The 27,980-nt window shown below is 39.2% G+C and overlaps 2 protein-coding genes across 6 annotated transcripts in view; one reads left to right on the top strand and one right to left on the bottom strand.

Moving 5' to 3' along the window:
* Positions 1-2,334: 2,334 nt before the first annotated feature.
* dnai3 (dynein axonemal intermediate chain 3) lies at positions 2,335-24,968 on the bottom strand. 3 transcript variants are annotated; one of them, XR_008572717.1, is made up of 25 exons: positions 24,927-24,968; positions 24,076-24,171; positions 20,672-20,856; positions 20,261-20,365; positions 19,999-20,124; positions 19,710-19,909; positions 19,101-19,217; positions 18,663-18,859; positions 17,868-17,971; positions 17,014-17,103; positions 16,797-16,886; positions 15,646-15,765; positions 14,642-14,715; positions 13,542-13,692; positions 13,368-13,458; positions 11,323-11,435; positions 9,823-9,883; positions 9,496-9,638; positions 9,007-9,214; positions 7,057-7,148; positions 6,788-6,898; positions 5,231-5,345; positions 3,525-3,705; positions 3,111-3,288; positions 2,335-2,949 (listed from the first exon to the last, which is right to left on the bottom strand). XR_008572717.1 is itself a non-coding variant. In XM_054790086.1 (22 exons), exons 2-22 carry the CDS (start codon positions 24,128-24,130, stop codon positions 5,235-5,237), a joined length of 2,544 nt encoding a protein of 847 aa, XP_054646061.1. In that variant the 5' UTR covers positions 24,131-24,171; positions 24,927-24,968; the 3' UTR covers positions 4,390-5,234. The 3 variants fall into 3 exon arrangements, 1 of the variants encoding a protein (XP_054646061.1); XR_008572718.1 differs by having other exon boundaries at positions 3,111-3,279; XM_054790086.1 differs by lacking the exons at positions 2,335-2,949; positions 3,111-3,288; positions 3,525-3,705 and having other exon boundaries at positions 4,390-5,345.
* Positions 15,009-27,980, top strand: part of mcoln3b (mucolipin TRP cation channel 3b) — an 18,031-nt gene continuing 5,059 nt past the window's right edge. The window contains exons 1-12 of one of the 3 annotated variants that reach the window (XM_054790092.1): positions 15,009-15,075; positions 20,753-20,886; positions 25,698-25,921; positions 25,993-26,160; positions 26,393-26,416; positions 26,477-26,546; positions 26,625-26,700; positions 26,791-26,887; positions 27,227-27,326; positions 27,403-27,515; positions 27,658-27,807; positions 27,876-27,977. In XM_054790092.1, the coding sequence (XP_054646067.1) occupies positions 25,700-25,921; positions 25,993-26,160; positions 26,393-26,416; positions 26,477-26,546; positions 26,625-26,700; positions 26,791-26,887; positions 27,227-27,326; positions 27,403-27,515; positions 27,658-27,807; positions 27,876-27,977 (1,122 nt within the window). In that variant the 5' untranslated portion in view covers positions 15,009-15,075; positions 20,753-20,886; positions 25,698-25,699. Of the gene's footprint in view, positions 15,076-20,752; positions 20,887-24,954; positions 25,145-25,697; positions 25,922-25,992; positions 26,161-26,392; positions 26,547-26,624; positions 26,701-26,790; positions 26,888-27,226; positions 27,327-27,402; positions 27,516-27,657; positions 27,808-27,875; positions 27,978-27,980 lie in introns of those variants that run through there. The other 2 variants (XM_054790090.1, XM_054790091.1) reach the window with 2 other exon arrangements.

Here is a 27,980-nt window from a genome sequence, read left to right as displayed (position 1 = left end):
GGGTGGGAACATAGATCGACTGGTAAACTGAGAGCTTTGCCTTCCGGCTCAGCTCTCTCTTCACCACGATACAGCGACCGCATTACTACAGACGCTGCGCTGATCCGCCTATCAACCTCACGCTCCAACCTTCCCTCACTCGTGAACAAGACCCTGAGATACTTGAACTCAAGTATCTCAAGTATCTCGGGGTGAGTACACCCTTAAGTCATTTCTTTCTTAAAGGGGACCTATTATACAAATTTTCGGGTCTTTGTATTGAGTTCTGGACTCCTATAGAGCAGCTACACACGATAACCCGCGCAGAAAGCTTTCAGGTCTGCCAGACTCTGCACCTCTTCCTGCAGTGTTTCTTGCCTCCCGCCCAAACGGTCTGTGTAATTTACTCCACTCCCGGCCCTCCTCCAGGTACACCTCCCGCCAAAGCCCACTCCGCTGTGATTGGTCACACTCCCAAGCGCTCCCGAACCCCTTTTGCTCGTTTACTTACACAAAATAAACACAGGACACTGATAAATTGTTACTTACAGCTTGCTCTGCTGACTCTTCATCACGACCAAGTAACGTTGGAAAGGCGTCAAACTTCAGCAACAGTTGGCGGATAGTCCAGCTTCATATTGGACCATGTTCACAAAACAGTCCCGTGTGAAGTGTCGTTGACAGATGAGTATATTTTTCTCTCCACTTCTGCCTGATGCTTGCCTCTTTAGGCACACTCGAACAAACATTTCCTGGGAGCCATACGTGCTAACAAGGTAAACAGAGCGGAGTGAAGCAGACCGGGGGAGGGCAGGCCTACAGCGTTTGCCTGGGCATGCCCATATAAGGAAATCTGTGTGCAGACTTGTCCAAAACTGCTCTCAGGTCTCACTTCCAAATGCGCAAACCTCATCATCTGGCGCATTGGCATTGTTCAACACGAGAATACAACATTGTAACAACATCTATAGGTCAGAAAAGAGGAAAGGCATAATAGGTCCCCTTTAAAATGTACAGTAGGTGTGGACCAGCTACTCCTAACAAGTGAACACCATCCAATGCCTTATTAAGGGCTTGAGTCTAGAGTGCCAACAACACTGTTGTATGAAACGCTGGCCAACTGCTGTCAAACCCCTCAATTTTTCATGAACAACCTTTCAGAGTACACCCTGAAGAAACTTCTGACAGCCCAAAACTGAAGCAGTCATGGTGATAAGATACCTAAGTAGTCCATGTGGACATGGGGATGATTTAAAAATGACAAGAATCCAAAACTGCTGAAAGCTTTGAATTAGAAAATGAAAAGGAGTCAAGAGGAAACATTCCAAAGCGAAGCCCTGGTCACTTGATCTCTTATGAGGTCGAAAGTCAACTAATCGACCCTTCCACCCGGCTCTCAGACGGTTTAAAGAACATAGCTGTGTGGTTTATTATCATGATTTAGAAGGGATCATTTTAGAAACTCTGCAGCTGCTTGGGGAAGAATGTTGACTGAATGATTTTGTGAAAAAATGGATTCAGACGAATTCGTGTTAGTTACATGCATTCTCACACACACGCCACAAAAGGCACGCTGGCAAGGGACAGTTTCTTATGTCAAGGGACTTCAGTTTAGGGAGGTTGGTGCCTTGCTCAAGAGCATCTTGACTAGGAGACTAGTTTATCTAACAACCTACGAGGAGTTTGCCATTTCTCTAAAATAAATGTTTCCACTATATCCCTGCCTCTACAACAGGGGTGTTCAAAGATTTTCCAGCGAGGGCCACACACTGAAAAATGTAAGGAGGCAAGGGCCACATTGATATTTTGTAATGCAAATAAGTTACGACGTTACAGTGTATATGTTTTGAGAAAAAAATGCATCGCAGGTTTGTGATATATTGTAGGTCAAAACATCTATTGTTAGTATGAACTATGGTCTTTGCTGTTTTTTTTTATTTTCCAATTATTTCCACTTTCTTCTTAAATAATCTTTGTAAATTTTCTTTTCGTAATATGACTTTAATCCCATAATAGTTTGACTTTTTCCAAAAATTCAAACTTTATTTTGTGTTTCTCATAATTGTACAATTTTTTTTTTAATTACATATTTTTTCTTTAACATTTCAACTGATGCTAAAATGACATTATTTTTCCTTATATTACGAGTTTATTTTCCTAAAATTGCGACTTTTTTTCTTATTACAACTTTTAATACAACTTTTTTGTCTTAATATTTTGACTTTCTTCTCGTAAAATTGCAGCTGTTTGATGCCATTTCTGTGTTTTTTTTTTTTTTTTTTTTTTTTGGGGGGGGGGGGGGGGGTTACAACTATTCTTCTTGTAACTTTTCTTCTCATCAGACTTCATTCCCATATTTTGGCTTTACTCTCATAACCTTTTCCACAATCCAATTTTCCAAAAACGTTGTTTTATTTCTCATGTTATGTTATGTTAGTTAAAAAACATATTTTTTTTCTTTAATATTTAAACTGCATGTTACTAAAATAAACATTTTTCCTCATAATATTATGTTATTCTTGTAAAAATGAAGACTTTTCTTGTCACATCACAACTTCTCTCATTTTTGGTGCTGTGGGTAAAAAAAAACCCAGCTCTGGGCCACAAATGGCCCCCAGGCAGCACTTTGGACACCACTGCTCTACAGAGTTCCAACTTGGTACGCAAATGCCATGCAAGCCATTTTTGCCCTGTGTCTTTCTTTTTCGTGGAGTCATGAACACTGACCTTAACTGAGGCAAGTGCGGCCTGCAGTTGTTTGGATGTTGTTGTGGGGTCTTTTGTGACCTCTTGGATAAGTCGTCGCTAATTTACGTTGGCCAGCCACTCCTGTGAAGGTTCACCACTGTTCCATGTTTTCGCCGTTTGTGGATAATACCTCTCACTGTGGTTTGCTGGAGTCCCAGTTATCAGGTTTAGTGGACAATCACTTTCACACAGGTTCATGTTGATTTAGATTTTTTTTTCTCCCTTAAAAATAAAAAGTTTCATTGAAAAACTGCATTTTGTGTCCAGCTGTGTTGTCACTGACTAATATTTAAAGGTATTTGATGATCTGAAACATTTAAGTATAAAAAGCATGCCAAAAAATAAGAAATCAGGAAGCGGGAAAACACTTTTGCTTTGCGTACTTCTCAATGTCCAACCATCTGTTGTGATGACGTTGGCATTGATGCGAGGTTAGAATTTTTTGGAGGTGCACATCAAACTCCGCCGAAGGGTTTGGAGGGGGTGGAGCCAGCTGGCGTCTTATGCCGGCACTGGCGATGCTGTAGCATAATGAAGCCTTTACTGGGACTGCTGAAAAAACTTCCCAATGAGGATAATGGGGAGATAAAGAAAGCAAAATCCAACGGGAATTATGACAGCAGATACTTAAAGGCTTTATTCGCATCACAGTCTGTTCCATCATTTTGGATTCTTTTATTTTAATTTTGCCCGTCTTTGTTTTAGACATGCGAAATTTAACAGAAACTAGCTGATCTGTGGGGTCAAAAAGGTTGAGAACCCCCACTCTAAAGAATTAACTCCAAGTGTTTACTTACCTTTTCTGTCTGTATGTTGCGTTTGTGCTTACAGCACTGCAGCACATTCTTTGTGTCAGTCATTATAATAACTAACCAGCCATGGGGAAGACACGTGTGTGTCTGTGTGTGTTGGATTGCAGAAGGCACATTCCAGAGCTGGCCAGGGAGAAAGTGAGAGGCTCCGTTGAGGAGAGAGGACCTAAAAAACACATTCCCAAAGGTTTGAAGAGGCGAACAAGTGAAGAGCGGAGGCCCCCTTTGTCACCGAGGCCCTACTGGTGCCTCAGGGGCCATATGGACGCCTTCCTCACATCAGCCCATTCTTCCCTCTCCTCCACCCCATCTGCTTCATGACACCACCATCCACAAGAATGGGTCATGGTCAGGGTGAAGACATGTGCATTGATTCTCTATTTTAGACTGTCTTTTCCCCCATTCTGCTGTTTTTTTTTTTATTCTCTTCTCCATCTTTTTTCTGCTGCTTTATGAGACACGGTGTGAGTACTTGGCAAAAGATGTTTGGCCTTGTATTATGGAGAGCTCCCCCATTTCCATTCCAACCCTGTGTCCCTGTGTCACCCCTGCCTCTTTTCTGGCCAGATAGCAGCTGTCAAGCAGTAACTATAGGCTTGCTGGACTGCTCTTGACCTGAGGTGGACCTGGCACTCTGAGGCGTCCACATTTTATCCCCTTGAAGGAGTGAAACTAATTGAGTCCAGAGGGCCTCTGGCAGTACGCTTCAAGGGGAAAAACATTCTCATAAATGTTGAGAACAATGTGGCAGAAAAGGGTCCTCAGACATTAACAAGGGAAGAAAAGATACAGTTTTGTCTTTTAGCTCTTGTGTTTTATTTGTATTTCTAAGCATTTTTCAAGAGCACATGTGACACAGTAAAAGGCAAACTGGAAAAAATATCCTGTATAGCACTCCATTTCAGACATGCAAGTGCATGTGAGCAGTGTCATGGCACTGGTTGCCAACACCCAGAGCTTGCCTAGTGTTTACTAACCTACAGTTTACTGTATACTATGTCATTTGAATGCTAAATATAATAATACTATAGTTCATTTGTGTATTATCAATTGTGTATTACAGTTTGAATAAAGTTTGGCCAACATGCAGCACACGACAGCGCATGCAGTCATGTTTACTGACTTTTACAACATGGGTCTCGGCTGATGTTTAGGGTCTCAGAGTCTCATATTTTCTTAATGAAAAATATACTTATCACAAGCATGTGTTGATCCATGAATAATTCACTGTACTGAGAAGCCTATCACCAACAGATAAATATCGTGAAATTAAAGCAGCCCTAAAATGACTTTGACACAGCCCACGCTGTCATTGAGGAGCAATGGAAAAAAAGGGCACTAACGGATCGCATTACCCAGAAACCAAATCTCACATCGGTGGCTGGTGGAAAAAAAATCCACTGGTGACCCCTGAAGCACCAAAAGACTGTTTAAATATATAGATGACATGATGAGTCAATGTGCTCATTTTTGGACGGATTATTTTCATGTTTAAAAAAAGATATTTAATGTGGCAAAATACAGTTTTATACAACATTTCTACGACAGATGTCAGATATGAGAAGTAAAATGTTTGCAATAAATACCAGTATGATACTGTTTCCCCCCAAAAATACAGTTACGTTTGGTGTTGAAGCCAAAGGACATAAATGGTTAAAAAGCTGTTGTGTGAAACAAACCATGCTCCCCACCAGCTTATGGCGTCAGTCCCATGCCTTTCAGAACGCTCTCCTCTAGCACTAGAAAATCATCGTATTCTTTCATCTCATCTGTTTCTTCTGTGGATGATTCTGGCTTCTTAGGCTCCTTTGAAGAAGAAGAAGCAAGCATTTGAACAATCGTTCCAGATCTGACTGTGATAAGTGAATTTCTGCAAAGTAGAATTCCTTATTTATAAATCTTTATAAATCTTATATATGTATTTTAGTTCATTGATGCTAAAAAATGCTTAATGTAGGCAAAAAATATATAACATTTGATTCAATATGCATATTTTTGACTAATAATAAGCTGTATTCGACCACAAGACAGCATGATTTATTAATTACCTTTTTCCGGTGTATAAGCCACTACTTTTTTCTCATGCTTTGAACCCAGTAGCTTGTATAGTGATGTAGCTAATTTATGACTAAAAAGTACATTTCCCATGATGCTTAAAGCGCAGCTTCAGGAAGTAGCGATGTGGACGAGTGAAGTGGAAGCTAATATCATGTTTTGAAGTCTTATGTAGCGACCTCTGACACTACTTTGACCGCCAACCATCCACTATCACCAATGGGTTTCAAAAGGATGGACTACTGTGTGATGAAGAACTTTAGCTCAAGCTAAATGGCTAATGGTTTGAGACAAAAGTGACACAAACAAAGACGAGAGAGAGAAAATGACAAAGCGTGTGACGAAAATTGTGATGCTGAAGAAGATGACTTTAGTGGTTTTAGTTCCCAGGTGGAGGAGGAGGACGGCGATGATTTACTTTTCTGGTAGGGTACTGTTTAACTGGCCATGTTACAGGCACTGTTCGGCAGTGTTTAAGTTGCCGCCTTGCACGCACTGTTCGGTTTATTTAAACAAAAGTTAATAGATTTTTCCTGTGTAACATCTTTCTGTGTGCTAAATATCCCATGTTACGACATGGACACCTGCAGCTTATAGACAGGTGCTGCCTATGTATATACTGTATATGTACAAATATATTTTTCTCTTTCAATTTATTGGGTGTCGCTTACATATGCTCTATAGTCTGAAAATGATGGTAGTAAAAAATGATAGCGTGAAGTCAAGCCAAATTCGAACTGCAAGATAGCGTGGGACGACTGTATGCTGTATTAACAACTGTAGTGATTTTTTCTCTATGGAAAACATTTCCCTGACCCTTTTTGTTTAGTTTTATTGCTAATTAAGAACTGAAACCTAAAAACCTGAAATCAGTTCTCTCATACATGGCATCAAGTATAGAGGCCACAAAGATTGGGATTCAAGACTATGCATTATAAAGTGCTTCTAGAATCAATAGACAGAGAAACGGGCACTATCAGTAAAGGTCCCTCATCATATCTGGCATTGAATTACCGCGTTCATGAATTAAGCATGAGGCTGTAGCTTTGATAACATCCACACTGAATTGGTGGCCACACTTAAGGGGATTAATATCTGCCAAATTGATTCTGTACATTGAGATCATCTCTCCCCATGCCTTTGAGTAAAATATTGAAGATCACATCAAACTACACACAGAATAAGATTCTCACCACTTTCTTGTTTTCTTCAAGCGTTGGTTGGTTTTGCCACAATTCTCTCCTCATCAAAAGATCAGTCAGCCTCGCTTGCTGCTGGTCAATGCATTTTCCCATGTTCAACTTCTGATGCAAGAGAAATGAAACAGTTTCAACACAAAATAAAAACAAACAAGGCTGCAATCAGAAAAGAAGGTTAAGGTGGCTTGAGTGTGTGTGCATGATCTGATACTCATTTATCATGAATCTTTGTTGACATAAGAAACAAGTCGTGATCTCTTTACCTCATTCCTAGAAGCAGTGTAGAATACCGGTGGAATTTGAAATACACGGACTACTCCAACATCGTCAGCCACAGCCAAGAAGTGCTGCTTGGCTGTAGGCACACAAAGGTACATGCAAATAAACTTTCAAACAAAATTGTGAAATAAACAAAATCTCTGGCATCTGGTTCTGGGTTCGGACCTCTCTGTGTGGCGTTTTCATGTTCTCCCCATGCTTGAGTGTTAGGTTAGTGTTAGGTTAATTGAAGACTTTAAATTGGCCTTAGATGTGAATGTGAGTGTGGTTGTTTGATGGGGAAATAACTTTTAAAAAGTACTAGTAAGAACTAGTTCCTTTCCTCAAAAATAATTGAATAAGTAGTGGAATTACTCCTTAATAAAATGAAAGTAATTACTGTATTGTGTTACTTTGTTGAAAAACCTTCTTTATTTATATGTAAAATAATTCCGATTTAGGTCTGTAGTGGCTGCTGCACCATTGAGAGATGCTTCATGAGATTAGGCTGCGTGAGACCATGATTATGGGCCAGTCTTTTCCTGAGCGTCAGCAACCACAATTCTTGTTGACTAGTTATTTAGTTTCCTGTGTTGTAGTAGTAGAAGTGAACAGTGGAAAATTTGAACAATGTGCCTGAAGCGACATCCGGATCATTGATATACAGTGGTGTGAAAAAGTCTTTGCTCCATTCGTGATTTCTTATTTTTTTGCATGTTCGTCACACTTAAATGGCTCAGACCATCAAACAAATTCAAATATTAGTCAATAACAACACAACTGGACAAAAAATGCAGTTTTTAAATGAAACATTTTAGGAAGACAGAAAAAAAAAATCCAAACCTATATGGTTTGAAAAAGTGGAAAAGTGATTGTCCCCCCCCCCCCCCCCCGTTAAAACATAACTGAGATTATGTGAGATCTATTAGTATGGAAAAGGTTATAAAGCCATTTCTAAAGCTTTGGGACTCCAGCGAACCACAGTGAGAGCCATTATCAACAAATGGTGAAAATATGGAACAGTGGTGAACCTTCCCAGGAGTGGCCGGGCAACCAAAATGACCCCAAGAGTGCAAAGACAACTCATCCAAGAGGTCACAAAAGACCCCACAACAACATCCAAAGAACTGTAGGACTAACTTGCTTCAGTTAAGGTCAGTGTTCATGACTCCACCATAAGAAAAACACTGGACAAACATGGCCTGCATGGCATAGTTCCAAGATGAAAACCACTGCTGAACAAAAATAACATTAAGGCTCGTCTCAAGTTTGCCAGAAACATTTTGATGATCCCAAAGGCCTTTGGGAAATACTCTGGTCTGACAAGACAAAAGTTGAACTTTTTAGAAGTTGTCTGTCCCATTATATCTGGCATAAAAGTAACGCCGCATTTCAGAAAAGAATATCATACCAACAGTAAAGTATGGTGGTGGTAGTGTGACGGTCTGGGGCTGTTTTGCTGCTTCAGGACCTGGAAGACTAGCTGTGATAAATGGAAAAATGAATCCTGCTGTCTTCCAAAAAATCCTGAAGGAGAATGTCCGGCCATCTGTTCGTGACCTCAAGCTGAAGAAAAACAAAATGAAGACTTTGGAGTGGCCTTGTCAAAGTCCTGACCTGACTTCTATTGAGATGCTGTGGCATGACCTTAAAAAGGCTGTTTATGCTCAAAAACCCTCCAATGTGGCTGAATTACAACAATTCTGCAAAGATTGAGTGGGCCAAAATTCCTCCACAGCGCTGTAAGAGACTCACTGCAAGTTATCGCAAACACTTGATTGCAAACAATTTTCCACACCACTGTAGATATCAGGGCATAATAATGCACCACAATATTAACTGATTGCAACGGTAACCGTGTTGTAATGTTTGAAATGGTAATTAATTAGTTTACCCGTTACTGAAAAACAATAACAGCATGAGTAAACATGGTGCGATGTCTCGCCAAGACTCACAGGAGACCATCTTTGGTTCGATGCAGGTTATCTTCCCGTTGCTCATGTGCTCTTGCACGTGCATGGCTTCTCCTGTTTTTTCCAGCAAGTTCCACACCTCAATTTTTCCATCCCCTTTCCCAACGAAGAAAAATGCCGGCCGGGTCAAAGACCAGCAAGCCACTGTACACAGCCCTTCCAAGCTTGGTAACAAAAACAGGGGTCCATCCTGAAAGGTCGTTAGCAAACGTAAAAAGAAGGTCAACTTTAATTTTGGATGTTAATTGCTTTAGACTTGAAAAACCAAACCATCTAAATACATCTGTGTACATTTTCATTCAGGCATTCTCAGGACATTGAATCGATAGCTCTTTCCTATCTAGTCGTGAACATGAACTGATGAAACCAGCTCAGGTTTCTTCTTTGACAAACTGAACAGTGCTGTTGCAATCCATCTATATAAACAACTTACTTTGTTTAGTGAAATTAACATATATTTTTTTTTTTTACCAACACTCCTTCCTTCCAAATGGCAATATTGCAGGTTCCATAAAGTGAAGTTCCAGTCAAAATGATGTCTTTAAAAAAGGGTGAGCGGTCAATTGTATTCACCAGGCAGGGATGTATTCTAAAACAATGAAGGGGCTTGGGATCTGGACAGACAGTTGGTGGTTAACATTTAAAATGATGTGTTTTACTTAGTTAAAACAGAGAAATGAATATTTACCGAGTATACAAATATATATATGGTGACAATAAAATGTTAAATGCCTTTTTACTCTTACAACTTAGCAATTTGCTCTAGCTCAATTAACTTGATATTAACAAACAACTCACTGAGTAGTTGATCAAGGTCATTTTTCACCAGTTTCCAGTCAGTGTAAACGATCTCCCCCTCCTGGTGAAAATTCACATTATCGACACAGAAATATCCATCAAGTTGGATGAAATGATTTATGTGGAAGCATATTTTTGAAAGCAGAGGTTGTCGAAGGAAAAGCCAATACAATACAATTTAGCAGTACTGCGCAAAAACCACATGCCACCATTAGCTTTGTTGTTTTTGTGACCTTTTTCACAGGAGTCATTTTGACATAGTAAAACAGTAAATAGTAATAGTCTTAGATTCCAAACTTATTAAAGGAAGTACCCATAGAATTCTGGTGACAAAAATGTGGATCATAATCAGTCTGTATGACTGACAAAAGGGCTCACTCTGTTCAGTTCATGCCGTTATTCTATGGGACAAACGTGCAGAGGTGTTGAAACCAATGCAAAGAGTGAACGCTCTGTCTATGTGGAAGAGAGAGAGAAGGAAAACAGACTCACATACACATGGCAATATAGTGAGGCCTGAAAAATTATCCAGTTAATTTGAATTTATTGTGTGATTAATAAATGTATTATCGTCCCAGGCCTAGTGCCCACGAGTCATTTTTTTCTGAATGAGAAATCTTGTCACGTTTTAATCTCGCAAGATCTTGTGACATGAGACGCTCTAATAAGTTATTAGTCTCAACATTTCTCGTACATTTCATCTTTTTCTTTCATTATTATGCCTTTTTCTGACCCAAGAAGGGCACAACATAACTATTTTTTTAACTCATAATGTTACTTTCTTACTTCATAGTGGCAGGACACACTTGCAGTCACATCTCCACATTTGGTGACCCTCAACGTAAGTAATATGTCCACCCATATCGGCGACAACTGCGCTGCCGTACCGGCGCCCCTCAATGGTAACGAGGCAGCTAGCAACGCCTGTGCTATCTATGCCCGACGAATGACCCCACAGCACACGCCTGGGGTTTCAACACACCGAAGCCCAGTTCCGACTACAAGGAATAAGACAGGACGTGACAAAGTATTTTCACGTAGTGACCACACTAGATCTCCACTGAATTTGTGATGTACTTTTGGCAGGTCTGCCTTAGTGAACTTCTGCACTCTAGTGAGTTACTTTGTAATTACATATGGTCAACATGGCATTGCTCAAAGAAAATATCTAATGGTGGCCCAAGGCTTTTGCAAAGTACCGCGTTATGTCAGAAATTGCATGTGAATGTTGAGATGCTGTTGTTGATCATTAAGGACTAGAACTTCATCACAACAGGAATCTCAACAGTATACCATGCAAATTAATCCTTTTTGGTACATCTTCTAGTCTTTGAACCGATAAGGGTTTGGCCTGAGAAATTTTTGTTTTTATTTGAACGAGTTTGCTGCTATCATGCCAATCACATAAAATCACTTCGCATAGAAGAAAACTATTGTCTGCAAATTTGTATTAAAAGGCAGCTACAGTGAAGATGAGGATGAATATTTAAGCATGCTTACCTCCGTTCCAATATAAATCTTGGTATTTACATCTTCCAGAGGTGTGAGTCCTTTGCCTGAGGGCATCTGCAGTTGGCTGTAGTCCGGCACTGGTTCGTGGTCTTCAGCATTTTCTTGAGCATCATAGCCACACATTGAAACGTCAGAAATACATGACTTTCCATTTGTAGTTTGTTGGGAAATGTAACTTACAAAGAAAACACTGGCGAGGGTTGTAAAACAAAATATGCATCCTCCTGGTGATCTTACCAGGAGGACGCGAGGGGGAATAGCAAAGATACTTGGTGAGAAAGTGTGTGAGAGGAGAGGGAAGTAAAGGTGGAAGTAACAGAGGTATGGTTGAGGTTTGAGTAGCCAAAGGAATAATAAAGGGAACATGATGTGACAGCGGTTTCCATTCGCCAGACTGTTTGAGGTTAGGACAGGACTGTTCATAGCTCCTCATCGCTGTGCTGCTCCCCATCAAGTGCCCGTTTTAATGTACTCTACTAGACCCCTGGTTGTGATGTTTGTGCAGATAGCAGTTGCTTTTACAATAGCATTTTCTGCCTCAGTTTTTGGGCTTAATTTGTTTCAAAGGGTGTGTCTTGTACCAAATTGTGCAAAAACAGAAACTACAGTCATCCCTTGCCACATAGTGGTTTCAAATTTCACGGCTTCACTCTATCCTGTTTTTAAAAAACATATGCATTGATAAATCATGCTGTTTCATGCAGGGCATATTATTTGTAAAAAAATATGCATATATAAGCAAATTTTACGTATTCAATTAAGCCTTTTCAAGCATAAAAAAGCTAAATTAACTAAAATACAAATATAAGGCGGCCGCACAGTGGCCGAGTGGTTAGCATGTTGACTACACGGTCAAGAGATCGGAAAAACGTGGGTTCGAATCTCCGCTTGGGCATCTCTGCGTGGAGTTTGCATGTTCTCCATGTGCGTGTGTGGGTTTTCTCCGGGTACATTCCAAAAACATGCTTGTTAGGTTAATTGGCGACTTTAAATTGCCCACAGGTATGAATGTGAGCGTGAATGATTTTTTTTGTCTATATGTACCCTGCGTTTGGCTGGCGACCAGTCCAGGGTGTACCCCGCCCCTGGACCCAAAGTCAGCTGGGATAGGTTCCAGCATACCCCCGCAACCCTAATTAGGATAAGCGACAAAGAAAATGGATGGATGGACAAATATAAGGCATTCAATGATGCATTCAAAGTAATGCTATGCAGTACTCTACACCGGTCACTAAATGTGTCAGTAATGCCACCGTAATGTTACCGTAATGTTACCGTAATGTTCAGTGAGGCACACAAAAGTCAGACTTGATTGCCGGAACAACAGGCTGTTATTGCAGGTTTTAATTATCTCACACCGGATCCTACGAAAACCGAGGTGTACAAAAACAGAGGTTCCACTGGATGTGACGTAATGGCAACATTTTTGACATAGTACTTGTGTTGCCTCTCATTAAACTTTGTATGTATACCTACAGTAATGTAATGTGAGTTTTTATAGATAATCTCCTTTCACCTGTGTTTCTTTGAAAATGTAAAACCAGATGCCACAACCATGTTTTCAGATTACTGCTAAGTTTGTATTGACGTCTGTATATGATCCATTTATACAAAGCCAAAAGTTCATTTTAGAATATCAAAAAAGAGTGTTAATACCCTCAAGTATTTGTTGAAAAGTAGATTATTTTATCACTACACTTAACAACACAGGAGGCTATATAATCGCCAGCATACTTTAAAGGCGTTGAACCCATTCTTATGAAGCTTAGTTGAGGGTTGTGATGTAGTCCAAGGAAGAAAACACTGAATTATGGTGCAGATCCTGTTTTTGTTTTTTTTAATATATATCATTCCGTAGGTCGTGGACATTACACCCACCTGTGCAAAATCTGCACGTTTCACATGTTGATCAAAAAAATAAATACCTGTAGGATTAAAATAGATTCCTACACCAATTGCTAAACGTGCTCTTAGGGTAAATGAGGGTAAATGAGGGATAAAGAAACCAACAATAGAAAATGTAAAACTCTTACCTGAGATCGAAGCGTTATTACGGCTATAGTGGTCAAGGCAGAATTTTAAAGGGGCATATTCCCTGCTGGGATCCATGTTTACCGTGGAAACCTAAAAAGTCAGAGGACATTTTTATAAACACACAAAAAACAGTATTTGATAAATTAGTAAAAAATAATTGCCTCCTGCGGTACCTTGAACAAGGGTTTCCATGACCGCTCCAAATGTTTGAAAGGGTTGTTGTCACTGTAATTTGCCATCTGAGGCTCCGAATCATTCTGCTTCTTGTCTGATACCATCTGGCGGAGCTGTTTTGATACTCGGATATCCCAGAACATTAAAGATCTTTTAAAAGATGGGAGAATGAGCAGTTAAAAATATGACATTACTAATACATAAAGGTGTCACAAGATTTCGTGTCACAAATTCTCACAAGATTAAAAGGGGACAAGATGGGCACTGGGCTAACTTTCTTCATGCTTGTTTGGAGGTGCGAGATGAGGGAATGTATTGAAGCAGGCAATATTATCAAGTTTATTTTCATTAATTGTGTGATTAATTTATTATCGTCCATCGTTCATTTTTACAAGAACCAGTATTTACAATATTGAACTTTTTCACAATTTTTCAAATTTGATTAGATACTGAATTTTGAGGTTTTATTAGTTGTAAGCTATAATCATCACCATTATTAATGAACTATTAAAGCATTCTTCAAATATTTGACTTTCTGTGTAGGGAATCTCTAGAAAACAAGACTTACACTTTTTTAATTGAACTCCTGAATAAATTACTATTTATTATTTAGAACATGCATAGAAGTTTACATTACATACACATGTTTACATGTCCGAAAAGGAGTAGGAAGTAGAAATTTAATCCTACCTCTTCTCCTTTTCACTTCCTGAGTTCAATATCTCCAAATTACCAATTTTTGTAATGATAAAAATGATGACAATGTGTAATGCTAGAGTTAACAGTTTGTCTATAGTTATTACGGTAATATACATAATAATATAGACATTAATACATACATAATTAAATAAATACAGTATGTAAATAAATAAGTAATTAAGGAGTTATAGTTAACAGAAACATTGTTTGGCATTATACAGTATGTGATGAGGAATAAATATTAAGTATAGGAGTAAATTTGACTTAAGCATTGCATATTGAATATACTTGGCATAAATGTGTATGATATACAAAGGAATATGAATCATTTATTGAGACACACCTGTTTCTTTCTTTCTTTCATTATATGTACTGTAGTTTATAATTTCTGATGACTTACCCATCAGGAGAGCAGGTGATAAGCTGAACAGAAATATTGTATTTGTTCTCCACTGGCATGCCTTGGGCAGTCACCTAATAAGACAGAAAGCAGTATTAGCTATCAAGGTGAAGATTTGACAGCACTGATGATGCAGTGTGGTTCCTGTAAAGTATCAATTAGTGGGTCCCTGACATCATTGATCAACTTTGCTTAAATATGTTATATTATTTGTAATTATGTTCTACATTCTGTTAAATTTTTCAAAGCTAACGGTAAATTCGCAAAAATTGCATTTAAAGTTCATGACGCCACCCGTGACGAGCTAGCTCTCGCTGGTCAGTCTCATTTCCGGAAGTGACGTCATCGGGGTCGAAGAGAAAAGAAGGGAGAAACATTTGGAGATGAAATAGAGAACATGCAGAACATGTTCACTGCAAAGAACAGAACTCGAGGTGGGCGTGTATTTGTCTCATACTCTCTGTACTTCGTTCATTGTAGTCTTAAACCTTCCTCTTTTGGAAAAGAAAAAGTGTCACTCGGATACTGTGAACAGCCAGCAGCAACACGTTTTGGCATGACTACTATTTTGATGAAAAATCAACGAGCTACCTTACTCGTTACTTTGCTGATGTCACTTCCGTAAATTAGGCTTTGTTGCAATGAGTTTGTCATGGCTAGCACCATGAACTATAAATGTCATATTTGCAAATTTACTGTTGGCTTTGTCAAACTTGAATATTTAAGGGAGTGAACATAAGGTTTTGTCTTTTGTTGAGAATATCTCTGTATGCACAATTATTAGGCAACTATTAGTGTGCAGAGTTATTAGGCAACTAAAAAAAAAAAAATCCTATCTCACAACTTTATTTTCATTTTTTTAAGTCAGAATGATAAACCACACAAACTTTACAAATAAATATTCCTGACACGTAGTACAAGTACAAAATAATGTAAAACCAGAATGTGATCATTTTTATGTGCCCATTCTGTCCCTTGTGTCACATACAGTACATTTCTCATACCTCAAATGTTGGAGGCAGCCAGTGGACATCTGTAATTGGTCCGGTGTGGCTGTTCTCCACTCCAGACATTGCACTGTAGCGCGCAATAGGAGCGTTACTCCCTTTTTTGTCTTCAAGGTCCTGTTCATAAGGGAGGGGGAGACAGTGTATACTGTATATAACAGGAGTAAACTGTTGGTAATTGTGAGCATGCATGTCATCCAGTTAGCCATGTGATACAACTCAACACAGTAATGAAATATAGTCTTGTTTATACCACAAACAAATGATTTGCTTGTGTGTTATCTTCAGGGGCAAACTGTGGTGGTAGATGGGGGTGGAAGGAAGTGGGCCTGTATAACAGCTGGAGTGTGTGAGCTGATGCTGTTGGCTTTGGGAAATGAAGAGCTAACAAGGGTAGAAAGAATGGGGGGGAGTGGGGAAAGAATAAAAAGTGGGCAGAGGGATAGAGACAGCTGGTCGACAGTCGGGACAATAAAAACACACAAAGCAAATGCGGGCAGATGTGACTATTTAAATAAAGCAACCTAGGCAGAAGTAGCAGCAGAAGCCATACGCTGAGTGAAAGAACTGTTTTACTATGTGGTGCTTCATAGACTTGTTCATTTTCAAATTTCCTGGGACATACCCCTGGAAATTATTTTTCCGTTTTTCCTAAATCACTCCACAGTAGTTCATATGCTTTTGAAAATAGCATATTATAACTTTATCACGTTGATCTTTTATCACATAAGATGCTGAACTCATACTTGAAAATGCTTCTCAATCAAAGGCATGTTTGAATAAGTATTTTTACTTTGTGCAGCAGGTCATTGGAATGACCTAAAACTGATCATTTAGATTTTCTCGCTTATATTAATGAAGCATCTAGAAACAGTTATGACAGCTGTGGCTGGTTGAAAAATAACATTAGGCAATTTCATTCCCATCTAATGACAGACTAAGAATGAGCGGAAAACCGTGGAGTGTCATCAGTCTTTAGTGCAAACACACTGTACCCTTTGATAATCTGAAGATCCTTACTTGACAAAAACCAAGCTGACATAATCACAAGAACACAATGAAACCACATGTAATAAACCGTCACTTGCAGAACACCATGTATCAACATGGTGCTTATTAGTGGCAGGATATGGGTATACTGTACTCACCAGCATGCCCGTTTTGACAGATTCATGTTTAGCACCAGGTGGGACTGGAAGCAAACGTGGGACGTAAGCAGATATTTCCCACAACACAACCTGAATCAAACATAAATAGAATGTATGTTACTGTACGGTATTATGATATATTTTGTAACAAAATGAAATCAGAAAAAAGCAAGAATGGCAGGCATGCGGAAACACAAAATAGAATGAAAGTAAGCACCTGGCCGTTCAGGCAGCCGCCAACAATAATATTTGGATCAGAGGGGCAGAACTCAAAGGCAAGTATTTCATCTGGGCACTCCAGCAGTATCTACAACACAGGATAAGTTCAAACAAGGCATTTTCATGTACATGAGGCCAATCCACAAAACCAAATGAAAATACAAGATTCTAGCTCGGAGGAGGACCAGGAGAGTACAGAGCTAATATAGAGCTGCTATTATTCCGCATCCTGTTGAAATACACAGATGATGATAGCAGCTGCAGGACTGAGCAATGCTTATTATCCCCACTCTAAACAGATATTTATGCCCGTTATAAATAATCCTGGTTTCCTTTACATAGACACCTTGTGCTAGTCATAACCAAGATGAAGATGAAACCCAAGCCCGACATAGATTCTGATGTCGAACTTGCCTTACTTTAGAAGGATTAGGTTGCAGTCTTTGACACACTCAGTTATTGATCAAACATCTGTTCAATCAATACATGTTCTCAAATTTGGCACAAGCAAATCAAAAGCTTCTTCACTTTGGGTCTTATTTGCTGTTAACCTAAAGTTTTTTATGTGTATATATGTACTTGATATATATCCTAAGAAAAATGATCAGTATGATAGGTGAATCAATTCCAGTATTTTAATAGAAACTAAATATTTAGCCAAATAAATAAACATTAATGAGGAATCTGAGTGTATTTGAATAGTTTAGCAGGGTGGAAATAAGTCATGATGTTATTATTTACGACAATTGCTTTCAAACAGATATGTGGTGTCAGGGATAAATGCAACAAAGCACTAACGTTTCCTGTATGCAGTCTCTCAGATTTCATTTCATAGAAGGTCATGTCCCATACCTTAGCATGAGTAGGGTCAGAGAAGCTGTAAAATGCAATGAGAGGTCCGGTAGACCTGGTCGACTGCTGCGTCGTCTTCTCCGTCAATGATACAGCTATCACACCTTGAATATCAAAAACATGAACTGTAACCAAATGCAAAAGAGGCAAACAAAATCACTATGCTGTAAACATACACTCTGCATTTACAGTATAAAGCTGCATTGGCTCTGCAGTTAAAATAATGGAGCAACTGTGGTTTCCTGTTTAATTACGCTCTAATGCGTTTGAGACACAAGTTCCTCATTCAAATTCCTTTCCTTTCATCTCCATCTCTGGATCTCTGTTACTGAGTGTCATTGATGGCCCATGTAGTACATTTTTACGCTTATATCTTTATGCCTCACTGTTTCTTTTTCATCAAGCGTTGAAATTTCACACGTTGTTCTGTGGTTCTTGAATGCACCATAGTTGCTGTGTGATGCAAAAGTGAAACACACAGGTATTTAACTTCTACACCATGACTCAGATTCCATCTGTTCATCGATCATCTCCAATAATCATTCATTAGTGGTGAATACTGATACATTTTATCATCTAAAATGCCTTTAGTAAGTATGTGAGGCATATTGAAGAAAGACAGTGGAGGGTTCTGGAGCTGAATCTAATCTAGTAATTACTCATTTTATTAAGTCACTCTTATTGCAAATGTTTATGTGAAATCGGAGGAAAACGTCAACGTCAACCAAGCAGGAGAGTTTGGAGGGCGAGGGGTGTCTCAATTATTGAAAAACTGGTGCCTTGACTGAGCTTTACCATGGATGGTGGGATGCCAATGCATGCAGCTGATCCCCTTGTCCTGAGTATACTTCTGGTCTGCAAAGGCCTGATAAAGCATCAAAATATCAGACACTTTCCCAGACCAGTCAGTGTCCTCTGTTTCTGTCCCCAAATCCATCCAGTCATCTTTGAACACATTCATAATATCCTCTTGCTGAAGAGCATGAAGAACCCTACAAAAAGGAAGTTGTTTTTAGAAACTGTGGTTTGTGGTCCACCAACAAACCGTGAACATACAAGGCCCTTCTATGGAAGCAAAGTGAACACACAGAACCTACAATACTTGCAATAACACCATAAATCCAGTAACTTCATGAATAGTTTTATGAATATTCTCATGCTGATTCAGCTGGAGCAAAAAAATGGATTCAAGAAAGGCATCCCTTGACACGGTAAACTACTAATTCACCTTACCTTCCGGTCACTGTTTTGCAGAAATCACTTAGGTTTTGCGGTTCTTGTGTCTTGTCCTTCTCATTTTGGTTCAGTTCTGCTGGTGTGTACTGTGTACAATTATTCCTCATATACTTCCTGGAAAGTGCAGAAAAGATACTATCACCAAGAATGGTTTTACTACAGTAGTAGTAGGAGTAGTATATATACTATAGTATATATAAAGTGTTTTGGATACACATCAAACATGAATTTGAAGTGGCATAAACATGATTTGTTACACTTGATAGACTGATTGTGTCCAGGCCACGCGGTGGCCTTGTGGTTAGCGCGAAAGCCTCACAGTCTTGAGATCCGAGGTGAAGTCTCTGTTGGAACATCTTTATGTGGCGACTCTGGCTCCCTCCAACATCCCAAAAACATGTATGTTAGGCTAATCTGAGACTCTAAATTTCCCATAGATGTGTGAAAATGAATGTGGATTGTTGTTTGTTTACTGTTTATGTGCCCTGTGATTGACTGGCGAACTCCTGGCGACTCCTGCTCACTCATGACCCTGATGAGGGCTAGCGTGATAGAAAATGTGATGGCTGGATGGCTTGCGTGTCCACATATGTCAGTAAACTGTACCACTGTGTCTGAGCACTGCTACTCTGGAGAATGGGGATCGCCTGCACGCCACAGTCCCTCTGCATCAGGTTGATGTTAAATCTCCTGTCTTGATAGGATGCGCACTCCACGTTGCCATCCTTGGCATCTGCAACATTGCGGTCTGAAAAAGAGACTGGCATTCCAAACTCCTTTCGAGCTCTGGAGAACTTGTACAAAAGCTAATGAGAGAGACAGAACAGAGACGGCCACAATGAATGAAAAAAGTTCAAATGTATAATGTGTTTTTTGTTTTTTTTTACTACAGCACCTTTGCTCTTGTCTCTCTGACAGATTCTTCATCAATTTCCTGTTCACTGCCAAGAGAAATCCATTCCTTTGGTTCTGGGGTTTTAATTATTTCATTGAAATCTTCTTCAGGCTCCGGTTCTGGGGGCTGTAGAATACAAACAGAAAAACACACAAGGAGTATATAGGAAACACTATCTTAACTTTGTAAGTGCAATTTTTGTTTTGATACGGCTCTTGTTTTGGAAACAAAACAAAAAGCTCCCAGGAAAGTGTTTGCTTACATTGAGGATTCTTTCCTTTGCTTCTGGTGTCACAACCAGGTAGAAGCATTGGCCATAGGTAAAGTCCCTGTCAAAAACCAACAAAAGCTCACTCTCTGGGTAATCCTGCCAAGAAAAAAAACTGTACGTAAATATAGATACATACCAAAAATTATACCCATATATATTTCTATGGCAATGTCCATTTAGCCTGTATGAAAACAGTGAATTTGCCTTTAAAAAATAAACAATGATGATGACTTTGTTGAAATCAAAGAGCTGATATTGTCTTAAAGCACAAGTAATCATCTAATGCTAAATCGGGTTCAATTTGTTAGTTACCACAGCTCTTGACTTGGGGGTCTGTGCATCATCACAGTGTCACAGAGGGGCTTGTCCGAGTGATCGACAGCACAATAAGATAAACCTTACCAGAATAATCTGCTTCACGGGGCTGAAATCGGACACTGCAGCTTTTGTCTTCATGTCCTCTAAGATGTCATCTTTTTTCAGAAGCTTGTAAGGGTTCTCCCCTGTGACATCCTCATCAGCACGGCAACCAAACAGCTCTTGAGTGGCAGACGTCAGGACCATGGGGATGATGTCCTCAGGGTGATCTTGAGGAGGGTTCAGTCACACTTGATACGGTTTGTATCAATGCATGGTACATAAGACTAACAAAATGTAGTTTAGGTAGTTTCTTGGTTTTGATTCTGGGTTACACTTCCTCCACAAAAACATGGTATATTAGGTTAACAGTATGCTAAAGTACTAATACCAATACTAATAATAATACTTAATGTTAGTGTAAATGGCTGTAAGTCTTCATTTGTCAGTCCTGTGACTGATGCTCTGTCCAGGGTAGTCTGTCACCCACAGCTCATACAGGCTTCACTTGTATCAATAACAGATGGATAGTTTCAATGCAAGATTGTTGTTTTTTGACAGCCTACAGACTGAAAAGATTCTCACCCGAGCTTTCCTGATCAAACACACCACAATGCCTTTTTACTAATTACAATTACAACTTCATGGACAAAACACAATCTTTGTTCACAGCTTGCATGTACTGTAGTTTATATGCACTTACAAAGTGGTCTATTTACTGTATCTGGTAACCTATAAAAATGTCTAAATTAAGATATCAAATTGTGACCAAATTGTTAATTACATGTAAACAGTGTGCTGCACTTCCAACACAACCTTGTTTTTGTTAATACACAATTCATGTAAAGAATTCCAGCCCAGAACCATCTACAGGAAACATGGTGCTGCATAACGGCAGTTTTGATCCCGCCTGTGGTCTCTCTTTTCAAAGTCTGCCCACAGTGTTGCTGAAGAGAATGCTGGAGTACAGCTTAAGTAAACCCACTTCCCAGCTGGGTGTGTCAGTCTTTCCCACTCAACTCATTTGGACTTCACACCAAATAATTGTAGTGGAAATTCCCACTTGTCTTTTAAGAGTTACAATATGTGTCAGCTATGGTGATTGTATTCATGGGAAATAGTTGCCTGACAACTAACAAGAACGTAATGTGCAGTGTCCCATAACACAAAAGAATGTAATTCAAATTCATTTGTAGAAAGTAGAAATTAGAACTAAGAACTCTTCTCTGTGTGTAATCTAGTACATGTATGTACAGAGTAAAGCACAATCTCCAATGGGTGGTAATTTCTTTATAGTACCTTTAGTGGTTTAGAGAGTTCTTTTGGTCAACCTTTGTACATACAGACCTGATCAAATCTTAAGACCAGTTGAAAAATTGCTAGAATTTGCATTTTGCACATTTGGATCGTAATGAGGTTTTAAGTAGAGCTACAATATACAAAAGCAAGAAGGGGGACTAAGACAAAAAACATTTGGAACTTGTAATTTAAACCAAAAAAAACACACTGAAATAGGTTGGTTATCACCTGATCAAAAGTTTAAGACCACAGGCTATAAAAGCCAAAATCTGCTCAAAATTATAATTTTCTGTCAGGCTTTTACACTGTCATGCCCTCCTGTTGGCTAAAGCTAAAAAGCTTTCTCTTTTTGAACGTGGTCGGATTGTCGAGCTGCATAAGCAAGGCCTCTCGCAGCGTGCCATTGCTGCTGATGTTGGGCGCAGTAAGACAGTCATTCTAATTTTTTTGGAAAGATCCTGAGCATTATGGAACAAAAAAGTCAAGTCGTAGACCCAAAAAAATCACACCTGCGCTGAGCCGGAGGACCCGATTGGCTGCCCATCAAGACACAGGGCGGTCTTCAACCCAAATTAAGGACCTTACTGGTTCCGACTGCAGCGCAACAACCATCAGACGGCATCTGCGGGAAAAGGGTTTAAAAAACAAAAAATGAAGACCAAAACTGCCCATTTAGACTTTGCCAGGGAGCATCAAACATGGGACATTGAAAGGTGGAAAAAAGTTTTATTCTGTGATGAGAGAAAATGTAACGTTGACAGTCCAGATGGCTTCTAACGTTACTGGCATGACAAGGAGATCCCCCCTGAGATGTTTTCTACCCGGCACAGTGGAGGGGGGTCCATCATGATCTGGGGTGCTTTTTCATTCAATGGAACACTGGAGCTTCAGGTGGTGCGGGGTCGTCAAACGCCGGCTGCTTATGTGCAGATGTTGCAGTGGGCATCCCTCATGACTGAGGGCCTTCGTCTGTGTGGTAACAGCTGGGTTTTTCAACAGGACAACGCTGCAGTTCACAGTGCTCGCTTGAGGAAGGACCTCTTCAGGCAGAATAACATCACTCTTTTGGACTATCCTGCATGTTCCCCTGATTTAAATCCCACAGAGAACATTTGGGGATGGATGGCAAGGGAAGTTTATAAAAATGGCCATCAGTTCCAGACAGTTGATGCCTTTCGTGAAGCCATCTTCACCACTTGGAGCAATGTTCCCACTAGCCTCCTGGAAACACTCTCGTCAAGCATGCCCAAACCAATTTTTGAAGTGATTAACAAGAACGGTGGTGCTACTCATTACCGAGTCCTACTGAGAAATTTTTTTGCTCTGGTTTGGAGGGTTTTTTGTTATTTTTTGAGCGATGGTCTTTAACCTTTGATCAGCTAATAAACCGCCTATTTCAGTTTAATTGTTGTTTTCAATAAATTACTTTTTCAAAGTGCTTTTTGTCTCACTCCCCCTTCTTGCTTTTGCATCATGTAGCTCTACTTAAAACCTCATTAAGATCCAAATGTGCAAGATGCAAATTCTAGCAATTTTTTAACTGGACTTAAGATTTTGATCAGGTCGGTATTTGGGGGAGGTCTCAACCTATATTATAACCTAATTATAAGTCATTCAGTGACAGGCCCATAGAAATGGAGCGATTCAAATCCCATTGACCCTTAAACCCATTATTTCCAACTCAGCCAAGAGCCAATGACCTACACTGCAGCCTATTTTACACTGTTGGTGACCTGCATTTCACCAAAAGCATGTTGCATGTTCAAAGTAAAACTGACAATGGAAACTATGTGTGAGTACAAAGCATGTCCAAAGGCTATGCAACAAAATGCCATAGAAAACATCAAAAACACAAAAATATTCCATCTTCTCATTAGTTTCGGGTATGTTACTCTTTCTGAGTGGGGAAATTCATGTAAAATTAATGTTGTGCATTTCCAGCCTAATGTAAGAATTAAAGTCTTTCTTTCAATAATGCAAATTTGCACATAAGACTTTTATACAATGTCATTCCAATGGAAGCTTTTGTCATTTGTACAAATTATTTTGTATGTGTACAATTAAAACAATTTCAATCTTACTACGATTACAATGCATACATTTAAAACCCATTATTAAAATTGTATTACAATAAGTTACATTACACCCACCTGGGTCATTGCCCCTGCTCCCTGCACTGTTGGCTGAACTTGTTTTAGATGGCATGCTTGATCTTGTGATAGTTCATCAAATAGACAGTTCCAATCCTGTAATAATAATAATAATAATAACAATAATTCGATTAACAAAATAAAGTCAAGCATCTTTTTGAACAGCCAAGTGGAAATGTAGTGCCGTTTTCTATGCAAGTGGCGACATCTAGCGGTGAAATCGAATGTTATTTAATTGTCTCAACTGTACAGTATATTACTATTATTTCGCATCATCATTAGCATTTATTCTATAGTTTAGAAAATAACAAAGAATGTCTCATAATAGATAGCTTATTCAGTATTGAAAGAATAAAGGAAACAGAAAAGAAGAAAACATGTAAAATAAAAAAATATTGTAAAATAATAAATACAAAATAAATACTAACAAAAAGTCAAATATATATTAACAATAAATAAACAGATTAAAATATAGATAGACAGCTCGATAGATAGACTTTTATCAATCGTTAGAATTAAGAGTGTAAATTAAAGTCTTAAGGGAAAGTCATTTTTGAAACACAATGAAGACACTGCCATAGTAATAACATAACTGACGAAAACAACCTACCACTACAATTATTATGAGTGATGCACAAAAAAAAGTTTAGCAGAGTTGCCTCATGAGTATTGTAATCATTTGAATCCGTCCAAAAAATGCAAAACGTTAAGTAACGTTAGCTACATTGACGACGCGGGCTAGCAGAGTACAAAAACTGAATGTATCGCTTTTAAACATGCTGTTATATGTAGGAGATGGTTTCATTTTTAATATATGACAGTCGTAAAGAAAATGGAAATGTAAATTTCACCGGCATTTGAAGCACCGCGTATCCACTTCACCAGCAGCCCCTCTTAGTTTTCGAAAGCTACTGCTTGGTTGCCAGTAGCAACAGGGGGCGTTACCAAATTGACGGACAGTGTCAAGAACCAACCAGACACCGTCCATAAATGACGTCAAACTTGTATTTCGTCACTTGAGTTGAAGCGTTCGCAGGTTGACATCGCGCTCATTCTTCAAACGTCAAAGGTCAGTCGTTAGATCATTGTACATTCGATTGTTTAAATATGAAATATGTTAAACTGGAGTTGACTTTCATGCTGTTTTTAACTTATGTTTCTGACATCATCAAATGAAATCTGTAATTCCAGCAACAAAAGACAAAAATCGACTCTTCTTGTAAGAAAACAAAGTGGAAGTCATTCAACATTAACACTCACCTACATGTTCAGGACTAGTTCTAAATGAAATTAGTTGAAGACCAAGTGTAGCAGTGCACTGTGTAAACCAATGGTGTCCAAAGGGCCATTTAGAGCTTGTTTTTTATTGACCCTTGGCATATTATAAAGAAAGAATTAATTATTAAAGAGGTATATTATCAGAAATTACACAATTTTTTTTAGCCATCTAAAGCTAAGATGTGGATGCTTTGTTCACATAGCTTATCTTTAATCCACAAAATATATAATTTTTCTGTATGCGGCCCTTTGGAAACATCTGGACACCCCTGATGTAAACAGATACTCGCAATTTAAATCCATTTGCAAATTGGTAAGCAACAAATTGTACTATTTATATTTAGATATGCAGGAGTCAAATGACTTGTATGATGTGCATGAGACGGACTCTCACTCTGCATGGGCCAATCATCAGCATCAATCCATTGAAGACGTGGACAATGTGGAGAGTCTCAGAAGGAGAATCAAATATTACTTCATGAACCCCTGTGAAAAGTATCACGCTCGTGGGAGAAAGCCATGGAAACTTATACTGCAGATCATCAAAATAGCCATCATCACTGTTCAGGTAACTAACCCAGATGTAAATATACGTACACTTGTCCTCATTCCAAACATGTTTTTTTTTTCCTGTCTCAGTTGGTGTCGTTTGGTCTGAGCAACCAAATGGTTGTGACTTTTAAGGAAGAAAACCTGATGACATTCCAGCATCTCTTCTTAAAGGATTTTGCAGATGGGAGTGTTGATACATATGCCGTTTACAGACAAGCAGATGTTTATGATCACATCAATTACATCATTGAACAGGTAGGTGAATGCTGACACTTCTTCACCTGAAGTGAGACTCCTTGACTAGAATTCATTTATGTTATACCTACAGATCCATCCAAGTCTGTCAATCATTGATAGAGCTCCATTATACTGGTCGTGCCTTTATGGCCAAAGTTGCAATGTGGTAGAGAACTTTGAACGTGTTCACTCATGTGATCAACTAACTCATTTCAAATACTCTCGTGACTTTATTCAAAATGTTCACTAGTACGGACGTCTGCATAACACCACGGTAGGAAACCATGAATATGAGAAAAGTGGCTCTGTTCACACACCCCTCTCGGTGTGTCAGGAGTTCTACAGGAATGGCACCATCTATCCTGGCAAAGACACCTTTGAAATTGATGCACATGTGGAAACTGGTATGCAGGATTATTGCTCACGGGCAACTATTTCCGCATAAACCAAAGTGATGGTGCATTGTGGTGTGTGTCACACAGATTGCATTGACATTTATCCAATGAATTGGTCGTCATCCAAAGACGCGCTTCCACATTTTGAGTTGCACTTCAAAAGGTATGTAAAAATTTGCATTCAGGGTGCTGCTGTACTAGCTCGCTGTCTGGTATGATGGGAGAATCTCTCACTTCTTGGTGTGTTTTCCAGAATGCTCTCTGTCAAGATCACCTTCGTTCTCAAAGCCATCAATTTACAGACAGTCAGGCACCGAGAGCTGCCAGACTGCTACGACTTCAACATCATTGTGTGTCATATGTGGCTTCCGTCTATGTACAGTACATAAATATTAGTTTTAAGACCTGTTGAGTGAATGTACACTCTACAAAAACTTCCTAAAGTTCATGTGCTTAATATAATGACACCAAATATACAGTAAGAGCTGCATCAGAAATTGACTTTACAATGCTCAGTTTTGATTGACAGTGCCAAAAAGGTTTCACTTTAACAACATATTCATGATGTGGCTGTAGTTTGCAGTGCGGTGTAAAACTGGACTGCATTTTGAGTTTGGTTGTGTTGGTGTACTTGATATTGTGGCCGGTGAGTATACAGCTCTTGGAGGATTCAATTGTCTGCTTCACAGATCACTTTCAACAACCAAGCGCACAGTGGCAGGATAAAAGTGGACCTGGAAAATGACGTAGAGATCAATGAATGCAGAGACTGGAAAGTAACAGGAGCTAGTATGTTTGCCGAGCTGGCCTTTATGAATGATTGATATTTTTGGTGAGGCTCATTTTCATTTCTTTGTTTTGTCAGCTGCTAAAAGCATATACCTGACGCTGCTGTTTGACTGCCTCATCATCGTAACATGCATCACCTCCTCTGCTCTCTGTATGCGCTCTGTGTTCAATGGGATACAGCTGCAGCTTGTAAGCCAACCACATTCAACTTGAAGCTACTTATTTGGCTTACATTTAAGGGAATCCTGTTCACATTTTAATGTTATCATTTTCTGACAGTGCTTTTTTTGCTGCCTTTTAGATTTACTGTATTTTATTTTGTTCTGAACAGAAGTACACACATTACTCCAGGAACCATACTGGTAAAGATGTCCCCTGGTCTGACAGACTGGAGTTTATCAATGGCTGGTACATCCTCATTATTGCCAGTGACTTGTTAACCATCACTGGCTCTGTTCTCAAGATTGATATTGAGACTAAGGTGATTGTCATGTAATCATTTGGGTGCATTCATACGTATATGTTTTTAACATTTTCATTTCCTTTTAGGTACTGACAAGCTACGATGTATGCAGCATATTCCTCGGTACGGGCACCATGTTTGTTTGGATCGGGGTCATCCGCTACATGGGCTACTTTCGCAAGTACAATGTA

This window comes from Dunckerocampus dactyliophorus, chromosome 10, assembly GCF_027744805.1.
Source record: "Dunckerocampus dactyliophorus isolate RoL2022-P2 chromosome 10, RoL_Ddac_1.1, whole genome shotgun sequence".
In the NCBI taxonomy this organism is placed as follows: domain Eukaryota; kingdom Metazoa; phylum Chordata; class Actinopteri; order Syngnathiformes; family Syngnathidae; genus Dunckerocampus; species Dunckerocampus dactyliophorus.
The sequence above is the reverse complement of the archived record's forward strand: the minus strand, read 5'-3'. Positions and strand labels throughout refer to the sequence as shown.